Below are 12,691 nucleotides of genomic sequence, written 5' to 3' on the forward strand. Positions count from 1 at the left end.
GGGATTCAAATGCTGAGCATTCAGGTTTGTCAGAGCCTGAACTTTTGGCAGATTCGCTCATGTCATCAAACATGAGATCCTCAGATACAGCCCAGGAGGCGCACTGTCAATAAAATCAACCTCTTTTGCTACATTATAGTCTATAAAACTAAAGAGTCGGATCAACAGTTATTACAAATGACAGTTAAAGTGATACTGTCACACCCTTTTTGCATTCTGACTTCTATACACAGGTGTAAAGGGTAAATTTAGCAGTTGTCATACCTTATTTTATATCATACATCATGGTGCTTGTTCAAGTAAAAAGTGATGTTTTATCAACTGCAGATTGTCGTGGGTGGGGCTTCAGGACAGCAGCAACACTTTGCTCCGCCCACTGCACCTCCATAGGCCCCCACCCCTCCATGACATCATAGGCACATAGGACCTGCCCCTCGTCGACCATTGGAACAGGCTAGCCTAAAGGTCTAGGCCCCACCCACTCTAGGTCGGCCCATACCAATGGGCGTCAAGGGGCCTATGTGCACTTGACATCACGGAGAGGTGGGGCCAATGGTATTTTCTCTATATTTTGTCGGTGTGCTCCTATATATGACATATCTCTGTTCTCTTAGTGGTTTATGCATATTGGTTTTGTCTTAGGAAGCACCCTACTTTCCTACTATTCGGTAGTGCAGGCCCCCTATTTTTTTTTACATAAAATAAGGTATGAAAACTGCTAAATTTACCCGTTACACCAGTGTAGAGACATTAGAATGCAAAAAGGGGGTGACAGTGTAAGTAACATATTAAGAGGCAATACATCCTTAGGCTCTGTTCCCACTGGCATACATGTTTCCAGATCTGTTTTGATTCATTTTGTAACCTTTCCTAATAGATTATATGACATATAATGGGTTTATCAGCTTTCTGTGGTTTTTATACCATGAAGTACGGCAGAGTTATTTGGCGGTAAAAGAAATTACCACCAGTGTGAACATGGCCTCACCAATATTAGCTGCATTATATGGTTATATCATATCTGGCTGGGTATGGTCAATAACTGAGCTCACCTGCAGAGTAACAGGAGCTTCCAGATTATATTTCTCAACATCATGAAGGGAATTTCTATGTCCTGCTGAGCGACGCATACGAAATGTGAACTGTGTATCACCAAGACAACCTGTAGCAGGAATACTGTTATAAGTAAATGGCAGCACATTGCTTTCTGTAATGTAGGGGTTATGCAGTAACTAACGTGTGTAAAAAGGTGGGACAGTAAGGGGTGGGGACAGTGGGAAGGGGTGGGGGGTCAGGGTATTTTTTTTTTATTCTTAATTACTATATATAATTTTAGTGTCCTTTAGTTGACTGTGTCCTGAAAAGAAAGGTCTGCCTACCTGAATAAGAGTCTGGGAAGGACAGATAGCAGATACTGGTTTTCTGAAACACACAAAAAAAGGGAAAGGTTTTTAGCATAAGATAGACATCACGATCTGATAGCTGACCATAAAGGCTATATAAACAATATACATTAGTGGCAAATTTTTAGCTCCTCGTCCTTTTAAAAATAAGTTCTTGAGCAGCTGCAAGTGTTGTACAAAACTCTTTTGCAAAGTAACCTAATTCCACACCTTAGATGCTGCAGCACTTCTTGAAAAGATTGGGTGTGTTTCATATACATGTTAAGGTCATGTTCACACTAAGTATTTTATCATTAAACAATGGGCGTTGTTGCAGGTTACAGCGGCTGATTACATTACAGCCTATGGAACCACAGCTGTAGTGTATACACACTGGGGACATGTATGAAAAAGCGTAAATGCCTTTTTTTAGGCACAGATGGGGCAGATCAGCGTAAAAATATTCGCAAATGGTAATTTTGTGAATTCTTTTTTCACATTTGCCCCATCTGCGCCACCTTCACCAGTGGGGCGGAGAGGGGGCATTATGGGGGTGCGGCAACATGCAGAGGGGGCATAGCCTCTGCGTGCGCTGCATTTATCATTTTTCCATGGAAAAATTATACTGAAACCTACGCCAGCTCTGAGCTGTTGTAGGTTTCAAAATTTTCACACGGACGGGCTCCGTGCGATCGGGATTTATGTATAGGCAATGCGCCTCTACATAAATCCCCTGAGCTCCAGAGCTGCGGGGACATTTGTAAGCCCGGCGTAAGAAACACCGGACTTCATAAATGTCCCCCACTGTATACACTATGGCATGGTTTCTCTGCGGCCACACAAAATTACTGACATATCTATTTTGTGCAGCTGCTATTCATTGAACAGCAGCTGCACAAGTTAGCCTGTGCACACAATGTAAAGTACAACTCCCGGACGTACTTTACATTGTGCTCTATGGCTAATTGGGGTGCGGGCACACTTGAATGTGCCCGCATTTCAATTAAAATGAAGTGATGTGAACATCTGAGACATCGGACGTTGTTTGACACTGCAAAGAGCAGCAGTGTCAATTAACGGCCGATTTTCTCACTGTGCGTGAACACGGCCCTAAAAATGTTAGTAGTTCGATGTGCTGTCTAAACCACAGGGCCTGCCATTTTATTCTTTTAAATGAACGTGAAGCATTTTACTGTTCTTCTCATTTACAACAGGGGTGACATTTCCCATATATTACATGTAGTTAGAGTAGAATGATATGTGTTCCCTGTTATCAGCCATTTCAGAAAGAACATCTGGACAATATTATGATCCAAGCAAATGACTGACCAGAAGTCCATTAAACATATTTTTATATTAAACTATTATTTCGGCTGGGTACATTTCTATGTATAATTGTGAGTATTGTGGCAAGCTGTGGCTTTTGGTCTATACCTAGATGGGTCACAGCAATGCTTACCTCTTTTTCTGTGATCTGGGTGTTGTGGGGATACACCAGCTGGAAAGAAGAGAGAATAGTGTTACCAGTAGTTCTCTTGCTGGTACTTGTAGTCCCCAGCTGTGGGCTCCCTATCAGCAGCCCTGCACACAGCCTGTATCCGGAGGCAGCCTCCATCTTTCCTGCAGCTCCGTGCAGGCCCCTGCCCACCTATTCCACTCACACTGCCCAGGCCCGATACACATGCCAATCAGTGCTCGTGTAATAGGAAGACTATGGTCCATGTCCCCCGCTCTCATGTTACCTCCATGGCCTGGCCGAGCTCCAGATCGAAGGTAACAACGCACACCCCGTCCAGCCATGCTGAGAAGCACTCCCAGGGCAGGCGGCCTCCTCTCGGGCTCTCGGGTCCCTCCATGATTGCTCTCTGCGCCCCCTCTCCAGCCCACTCAGCGCCGAGCATCCTGCCGGGTTACCATAGTGAGAGACCCACCCTGGTCCTGACAGTGACAGCTCTGGGCGGGATACTACAGCTCCACCGCTAGGGGGCCCTATCACAGCAGTGATGTCTCACATATACACGCGGAGAGCCTGTGCTAGAGCGGGTCACGGAGGCTATAGGCGGTGCACATCCCTTGTATCAGATGGAGGAAACCATGAGCTCATCTCCCCACATGTGAGCACAGGATCACGGCAACCAGATCCTAAGGAATCCATGGGATTTACTGCTTTGCTAGAGGTCAATAATAGCTGATCATGTGACCAGATAATGGGGTACTTTTATTAATGCACATGTCATTTATTGTGTCATTTATTTCTCATTTTATGCAGTTTACATATAGAGAATCCTTCCTTGTAAAGCCTTTTCCTAAATGCCTAATATGTGCAGGTTTTTTGGTTTTAGGTAATGTACAATCTATAAAATGTTTTTTTACAGTAAATAATGACTTTTTTGTTGACTGTTTACTTCTTTGCTATTCAATTAATGTATTACTATTTTACAGCTTTTTTTATACTAACATACATTATACTCCTGTATACTTAGTGATGATATGACACCGACTGCTGCTAGGGCTGACAGAACAGACAGGCCTGGTGTGCCACCTAGGTCTTCAGGGCTGACTGCAGAGAATTTCCTCAGTTCCTGGGTCATTGATCAGAGCGCTGAATCCCCTTTGATCACAACAGTCACAAACCATGGCAACCAAAGAGTTAATGGGATCTTGCCTGTGCTCAAGAGGATGCCTATGGCCTGGAGCCGTCATTTACAGCTTTGGTTCTTCGTGTTGTAGTGGCCAAGAAGCCAAAACTTAGCTGCACCAACACCAAAATACATTGTTATAGATAGAGTTCACAAACTGCTCTCCATCAAATCATAGAAGGTAGTGTTGAGAGGACTTGCCAAACTGTTCGGGTTCGGCAACTTTCTCCTAACCAAATGCTCGGCATTTGACTCTTGGCGTCTGGAGAAATTGGAGGCCGCCCTAGGGAGTTCTGGAGGCCATAGGCTGTATCCATGTTTTCCTGCATCCAACTTCTCCAGCCATCAGTAATCAAATACCAAGTGTTTGAGTTTGGAGAAAGTCCTCTCATCTGTAATTAGTAGGCAGATAAAACACCAGTTTTCTGACATATTTCCAATAACCCCTTTATGGAGCCAGGAAGCTAAAACCAGCTGAGCTGTTAAAGTTGCAATTTTCTGTGCACTCACTTCATTGTGCAAAAATTGGTGACTCACATAGTTCTGGTTGTACGTATATGTTCAGTGCATCTGATTTAAGAAATGCACCTTTTTACTTTAGCGCACAAACCAGCGCAAATTGGTACAAAAGAGTACAAATCCACTCTAGCCTGCACCACAGTTACAAATGGCATAAGTTGTGCCTTAAAGGAGAAGTCCGGCCAAAATTATTTTTTTATATGTTATTACTTATGAAAAGTTATACAATTTTGTAATGTACATTAATTATGGGAAATGCTCATATACTGCTATTTCCCTTAATTTAGTGTATCAGGAAGTGTTAGAATTCTCTCAGATCCAGTGACGTCACGATGAAAGGTGTAATTCCTATAGAGTGTCCAGCTGGTGGCGCTCTTTATATAGAAGTCAATGGGTACCATTGACTTCTATATATAGTGCGCCCCTGCTGGACACTCCATAGGAATTACAGTGTATGTAATGTAATGTTATGCACTGTACTTTTGGGGACTTTATGAATACATTTATAGAATACTTTGGGGAGCAAGTCCTTGCTCCCCAAAGTATCCCATAAACGTATTCAATGAATAGATTTGCTGGGCACCGAGCAGGGAGGGAGAGAGGTGCAATCTACCTCCCCCCTCCCTGCTCGGTGCTGGGAACATATACAAAGTACTACTCCCCCATTATCTGCAGATAATGGGGGAGTAGTACCTGTGCTATCCCTATCACCGCCGCTCACACGGGCTGCCTCTGACTGCCGCTCACTCCCACCCACCCGCCTGCGCCGCTACTTACTATCCAGCCGGCCGCGCCGCTCCTCACTATCCCTGACTGCCGCCCGCACGCCCCGTTCCTCACCGCTCCTTACACTATCTGGCCGGCCGCCGCGCTCTGCTCATGCATGACGGCCGCGTCAGCCCGCCTCCACCCCGGCCGGGAGCACGGCACTTCCTGGTGTCCCCAGCCGGGGTGGGGGCGGGCTGACGCGGCCGTCATGCATGAGCAGAGCACGGCGGCCGGCCAGATAGTGTAAGGAGCGGTGAGGAACGGGGCGTGCGGGCGGCAGTCAGCAGTCAGGGATAGTGAGGAGCGGCGCGGCCGGCCGGATAGTGAGTAGCGGCGCGGGCGGGTGGGAGTGAGTGAGCGGCCGGCTGGATAGTGAGTAGCGGCGCGGGCGGGTGGGAGTGAGTGAGCGGCCTGCTGGATAGTGAGTAGCGGCGCGGGCGGGTGGGAGTGAGCGGCCGGCTGGATAGTGAGTAGCGGCGCGGGCGGGTGGGTGGTAGTAAGCGGCAGTCAGAGGCAGCCCCTGTGTGAGCGGCGGCGGCGGTGATAGGGATAGCACAGGTACTACTCCCCAATTATCTGCAGATAATGGGGGAGTAGTACTTTGTATATGTTCCCAGCACCGAGCAGGGAGGGGGGAGGTAGATTGCACCTCTCTCCCTCCCTGCTCGGTGCCCAGCAAATCTATTCATTGAATACATTTATGGGATACTTTGGGGAGCAAGGACCTAAAAGTACAGTGCATAACATTACATTACATACACTGTAATTCCTATAGAGTGTCCAGCAGGGGCGCACTATATATAGAAGTCAATGGTACTCATTGACTTCTATATAAAGAGCGCCACCTGCTGGACACTCCATAGGAATTACACCTTTCGTCGTGACGTCACTGGATCTGAGAGAATTCTAACACTTCCTGATACACTAAATTAAGGGAAATAGCAGTATATGAGCATTTCCCATAATTAATGTACATTAGGAAATTGTATAACTTTTCATAAGTAATAACATATAAAAAAATAATTTTGGCCGGACTTCTCCTTTAAAATGGCGCCAATGAAAATATATGACGGTGGTAAATTTATTAATTAACAATAAGTACACTCAAAGGTGTCATAATAGAGAGCCCTCTATGTACCAAACGTTTGTGAATAGGAATAACTAAATGACCTTTATTAATACAAGGTAACAAATCAATTAAAATCACTGCCCAGAAGAGATCCATACATGTTACAATGCTGTAGCACCTAGTAGGTTATGTCTGGAAAGCATCCTACAGCAGTTATACATTGGCCTTTCCTAAATGCTCTAAAGGCAAAAGGCATAATATAGAACACTTTCTATTTAGAACAATTTTGTTTTAAAATCAGATATTGCAGGGGCTACAAGTAAATTAGATATATTTACCCCTATGTTTAGTCAATCAATAGTCAATTGGTCGGTGGATAGGTCCTGCTCTGGCCTCTTATCTTTGAAGCAGAAAGAGAGGAAGACTGGAGGACCAGAAGAAGCTGAACAGGAGCTGCAAGGGACCAGTGATGGAGCAGCGAGTAGACAAGCATAGTTTTTTCTTTTTTTATGCAATCCCAGCAATATCTGATTTAAAGCATTTCATAAATCGTTAGATATAGCCAGGCGAAGCACATGGCTGTGCGCTTTACTCCCTGGCTCATCACTGGACTGACTCACTGTGGTAGAAGGGCTCAAAAAAATTATAATGAAGCCCATCTCCTACAATAAGTAGGATCAAGTGGTCAGCCAGGCTGTAAAGCTTACACCTGTGTACTTCTCCTGGCTATGTCTAAAGATTGTGGGTGTCTCAGCATTCTGAGACATCCAGATATGTTGTTCTTGGGAAAACCTCTTTAAAGCGACTCTGTACCCACAATCTGTCCCCCCCCCAAACCACTTGTACCTACGGATAGCTGCTTTTAATCCAAGATCTGTCCTGGGGTCCGTTCGGCAGGTGATGCAGTTATTGCAGAATCACGTATAAAATCTAACTTTTATTAGATATGCATTAAAAGTAAAAAATCTATTAAAACAAGTGTTCTACACATATGAAATAGGCACTTTACAACAGATCTAGGGTGTTGACCCTCTGATAGACTGGTATACTTAGGGATAGATTAGCCCAGATATATAAGGATAAAACCAGACTTCAGAAAAAATTGAGATAAACAAGTATCTCTGTCTCAATCCAAGTCTCTACGCGTTTCACCCAGATATATCCCTGGGATCATCAGGAGACCTTCACAAAACACAGTGGTTACTGTTTAGAGATTATATAGAATTGTTGTGTTTAAATAAATAGAAAAATCAAATGAATATAGAAAAGGGTAGGATGTTCAACCTGGCCCGGCCTACGATAAGCACTTGGAGCGACAGGTCAGGACAACCCCAAGACACAGACAAACCACACACAATCAGGAGTACACTTTTATGGCTGCAGTATAACACGTCAGAAACTGTATGTATGACAAATAGGAATAGCAATGACCCTCAGAGACAGTCCTTTGGGGTTCAGGTTAGATGCCAGTATCCTATGATGTCACAAGCCACATGTAAATATGATAACATACATAACCTCTATGATAATCTATGGCAACCATGCATATACTAGCTATGTCTGCCAAGTACTAGAGGAACATCCAATCCTGGAAGATGAAAAAGGTCTCATACAGCAGGTACAATCACAGAAACTGGCAAGTGCATGAAGCATATATACTGACAGTGTTTGCCAAGACAGCCATCATGATAGAAAGTCACAGTGCAGATATGGTGCACTCATCCCCACAAGGATTACTCACTACCCCCAGCATGCCCAGGATGGTGATTCTGGTGCCAGAATGAACACCTGACGCACGCACAGAGTACACACACTATATATACCCCCACTTGTCTCCTACCCTTTTCTATATTCATTTGATTTTTCTATTTATTTAAACACACCAATTCTATATAATCTCTAAACAGTAACCACTGTGTTTTGTGAAGGTCTCCTGATGATCCCAGGGATATATCTGGGTGAAACGCGTAGAGACTTGGATTGAGACAGAGATACTTGTTTTTTGCAATTTTTTCTGAAGTCTGGTTCCATTGGTATAGTTTACCAATTGATAAAGGCCAGGTACACCTCCACAACCTGATTATTTTTTATTGTTCTAATAAATCTAAAATGAAAAATGGGGCAATGTTGCAATGGGTAATAAACATGTCATATTGTTTAGTTTCCACAGCTCTAGCATCTTCAAGGTAACTTTCTTCCATTGCCCCCTAGTTGTAATCCTGTATGTGGTTGGTTAGCCAGAAGTAAAGAAGAGACAAGAGTAGGTTCACACAGGGGGATATTTATCAGGTCTGGTGTGTTCATAAGCCAGTGTTAAATGAAGCCCTGCGTCCTATTTACCTGGACGTATTACTAAGGGGTCATTCACGTCTGCAAACTTGCGGACAATACGGATGGGGAAGTAATGTCATAGATTTATTCCCCGCCAGTGTCAGTATCATACCGGCAGCGGGGAAACTCTTTGAATCGCCCCAGCACTGTAGTGAGGACATTCCATGACATTCCTTCCCTGTCCGTAACGTCCACAAATTTGCAGATGTGTGAATGCCCCCTAAGGCCATGTTCACACAACGTATCTTTTGTATAAGTCACAGTCATTGTTGCAATTTGCAACAACGGCCATGATTTATACAAAGCATACGTTCTATTGTAATGAATAAAATCCTGGCCAGAGTATATACACATAGTATACGCTCTGGCTGGGATTCCATCCAGCCGCAAGAAAAACTAACATATCAGTTTTCTGCGGCCGCTATTCATTAAATAGCGGCTGCAGAGAACCTGTCAGTTCAATAGAGCGTGCAACTCCGCATCTGAATTCAGCAGAAATCATCCGGCTGGTCCAGGGCGGGATGATCTTCAGTAACACGGGCCGTCCTGTGATCCGGCTGGGTCACAGAATGGCCGGTGTTATACATAGTGTGCACATGGCCTAAGAAAGGTATGCCTCTGCATCTCTGGAGCAGGTGTAGATTTCTGCTTCTTTCCAGACATAAACCATGATACATTAGGTGCAGGAGGCCATGGCTCCTTCACCTTACCAGGACAAACAGGAGTGGGACTACAGGGTCGGCTTGTTTGTTGTCTGTTACCATGGAGACGCCACCTTGTAAAGTTGAACACTTTTCATTGTAGATTGATTGGGAAGATAAGAGCCCATGCTGTGCTGGTGCAGGGGGCTATACCGGGGGGAGGGGGCTATACCTGGGGCATTCTGTGGCGGTGTCTGGGTGCCTAAGGGATTTATTACTGGTTAGATATACAGTTCAGTATTTCCTATAACAGACATGGGCAAAGGACACCGGGAGGACGTTCTCCGCGCCCGCTCACAGTGCCCCCCAATGTCCCCAGCTGGGGGTCCTCCTGCAGCATTCCTCCCCCGGCGGTAGGGTGCCACCATAGCGCCCCCCGACATAGCACCCCGTCATTCCGCGCTCCTCAGCATTCAGCGACTCGTCGTCCTCTCCGCTCTCCCTCCCCCGTGATGTGGCGCCTCCCCCGTGTCCGCCATCTTGCGGCCGGTGACTGAGAGAATCTCGGCCCGTGAGAGTAGGACCGAGCTCACACTGAGTAACCGGGGATCTCACCGTGCGCCTCCGCCACCATCACCAGGGAAGCAAACCCGGCTGCAGTGACCCTACCCGGACTCCTCCTCGTACACAGGGCCGGCGGAGCAGCACCGTGCCACACGGAACCTTCAGACCGGGGAATAAAGTTCCGGCGAGGCCGAGCACCGCTCCCCGTATGTGTGTCTGCACAGCAGCACGGTATTTATGGCGGCGTAGTGCCCGGCTGTTGTCGGCCGTCAGTCCTCTGGAGAGGAGGGCTATGGTTGTGTGACTGTGCTCCTAGTCTCCGCTCACATATTAGGATGGAGGGGGTGACGGCTAGCAGTGAGCGCAGTCACTAGTGCCCATAGTGCCCGTAGTCACCACTGCCTCCCCAGCTCTGTGCTGCATCCATTGTGCGGGGGGATCACTATACTACATCTGGCTGAGCACAGGTGACAGCACTGTCACATATATACAGCTCTTCATGGTTCTCCCCATCCTCCCAGCTGCCACTGCAGGGAGAGATGGAGTTTACTTTTTTTCAGTTCTATTTATCCTGCAACATTGTTCTTCTTACCTCAGTATTTATCCCGCAACATTGTTCTCCTTACCTCAGTATTTATCCCGCAACATTGTTCTCCTTACCTCAGTATTTATCCCGCAACATTGTTCTCCTTACCTCGGTATTTATCCCGCAGCATTGTTCTCCTTACCTCGGTATTTATCCTGCAACATTGTTCTCCTTAGGGTGGTATTACACGGCCGAGCAGGGCCCAATAATACCTGTAAACGAGCACCGATCTGCTAGATCGTCGCTCGTTTACTGGGCCTATTACACGGCCCGATAATCGTTTAACAAGAGCTGCGAGGACATCGTTACCAATGTCCTTGCAGCCCTTGCTAAACTGGCATACATTATCCATCCACGTTCCAGGGCTGCTCCTGCCGTCCGCTTCTCCCCGAGTCTCACGCGCGCTCTAGCTTCACAGCGGCCTGTCAGCTGGAACGTGGATGGGTAATGTATATCGTTAGTCGCCACCCGTGTACCGCTATTACACGCAGCGGAGCGCGGTCGGCGCCCGAAAAAAATAGGTTCTAACCTATATCAACGATCAGCCGATAATCGTTGTCATCGGCTGATTGATGCATTTATTACACGGAGCGATAATCGGCCGAATCGGGCCAATTCGGCCGATTATCGGGTAATAGTACCCTTATCTCAGTATTTATCCCGCAACATTGTTCTCCTTACCTCGGTTTTTATCTATTTATCCTGCAACATTGTTCTCCTTACCTCAGTATTTATCCCGCAACATTGTTCTCCTTACCTCAGTATTTATCCCGCAGCATTGTTCTTCTTACCTCAGTATTTATCCCGCAACATTGTTCTCCTTACCTCAGTATTTATCCCGCAACATTGTTCTCCTTACCTCGGTATTTATCCCGCAACATTGTTCTCCTTACCTCGGTATTTATCCCGCAACATTGTTCTCCTTACCTCAGTATTTATCCCGCAACATTGTTCTCCTTACCTCGGTATTTATCCCGCAACATTGTTCTCCTTACCTCAGTATTTATCCCGCAACATTGTTCTCCTTACCTCAGTATTTATCCCGCAGCATTGTTCTCCTTACCTCGGTTTTTATCTATTTATCCCGCAACATGTGAGTCATCTCTGGATGGGATTTCAGTCTCTATTGTTTGTGGTGATCTTAACTTTTGAGCTTGGTCTGTTCTTCTGTATTAAAATCTCTAAGAGTAGTGGAGATTTGTGAGCACAGTGACTTTTAGGCCGGCTTACACTAGCCTTATTTAGTCTCAAGCCCTGGCCTGACCTAAATTGACAGCAGTGACATCTGGTCAGTGGGGCCAGGACTTGCAGGCCTAATATAGATGTAAAAATGATTCTTGCTTTAGTTATCACCTTTCCTGTTTTAGCTGATTCAGAAAAATATGGATTACAGATGCAATACAGATGAATTTTCTTGCAGATTGCGGACCATTGCAGACTATGGCTGGGTTCACACTACGTATATTTCAGTCAGTATTGTGGTCCTCATATTGCACCCAAAACCAGGAGTGGATTAAAAACACAGAAAGGATCTGTTCACACAATGTTGAAATTGAGTGGATGGCCGACATTTAATGGCAAATATTTGCTGTTATTTTAGAACAACGGCTGTTATATTGAAATAATGGCCGTTATTTACTGTTATATGGCGGCCATCCACTCAATTTCACCATTGTGTGAACAGATCCTTTCTGTGTTTTTAATCCACGCCTGGTTTTGGTTGCAATATGAGGACCACAATACTGACTGAAATATACGTAGTGTGAACCCAGCCTATATAAGGTGTGAATGTGGCCACCAGGTTTCGCATGATGTGTTACGTGCAATATATTCAATGGATACATCAAAAGAAAGTAGGCATATGGTAAAGAAGTACACAGATTTTGGAACTTCTTTTACTAGATACTTTGACGTAAACTGCCACTATATAATGAGATGTGGACCTAACCTTATCTGTAGAGAAAAAAAAAAATTGGCAGCACCCCTATGCCTCTGTTCACACTGTAGGTTGCATGCTGCATGTGCATTATTTTTTTTAACACCTATAGAGCAGGTTTTTATCATGTGTACGCAGGGGGGAATATGTGCGGAAAGCATTTGCACCTTTAGGTTGCTGTTGCACTTTCAGTTTTTTCATCTGTACCTACAGTGTGAACAGAAGCACAGTGATGCTGCCAATTTTAATTTTTTTT

At 45.4% G+C, this 12,691-nt stretch overlaps 2 protein-coding genes across 6 annotated transcripts in view; one reads left to right on the forward strand and one right to left on the reverse strand.

Annotated features, from left to right (window-relative positions):
- The window catches only part of DENND6B (DENN domain containing 6B), a 52,304-nt gene extending 42,198 nt beyond the window's left edge, over window positions 1-10,106 (reverse strand). Inside the window, exons 1-4 of one of the 4 annotated variants that reach the window (XM_069979655.1) lie at window positions 9,965-10,106; window positions 2,842-2,880; window positions 1,380-1,422; window positions 1,053-1,162 (exon numbers count right to left, since the gene is read on the reverse strand). In XM_069979655.1, the coding sequence (XP_069835756.1) occupies window positions 1,053-1,130 (78 nt within the window). In that variant the 5' untranslated portion in view covers window positions 1,131-1,162; window positions 1,380-1,422; window positions 2,842-2,880; window positions 9,965-10,106. Of the gene's footprint in view, window positions 1-1,052; window positions 1,163-1,379; window positions 1,423-2,841; window positions 2,881-3,124; window positions 3,492-9,418; window positions 9,739-9,964 lie in introns of those variants that run through there. The other 3 variants (XM_069979645.1, XM_069979630.1, XM_069979639.1) reach the window with 3 other exon arrangements.
- Window positions 9,872-12,691, forward strand: part of PPP6R2 (protein phosphatase 6 regulatory subunit 2) — a 65,078-nt gene continuing 62,258 nt past the window's right edge. Inside the window, exon 1 of one of the 2 annotated variants that reach the window (XM_069979609.1) lies at window positions 9,872-10,144. The gene's annotated coding sequence lies outside the window, so the exon portion shown is untranslated. The remainder of the gene's footprint in view (window positions 10,145-12,691) is intronic. The other variant, XM_069979601.1, reaches the window with a different exon arrangement.

The sequence above is a fragment of the Dendropsophus ebraccatus genome, chromosome 1, assembly GCF_027789765.1.
Source record: "Dendropsophus ebraccatus isolate aDenEbr1 chromosome 1, aDenEbr1.pat, whole genome shotgun sequence".
Lineage (NCBI taxonomy): Eukaryota > Metazoa > Chordata > Amphibia > Anura > Hylidae > Dendropsophus > Dendropsophus ebraccatus.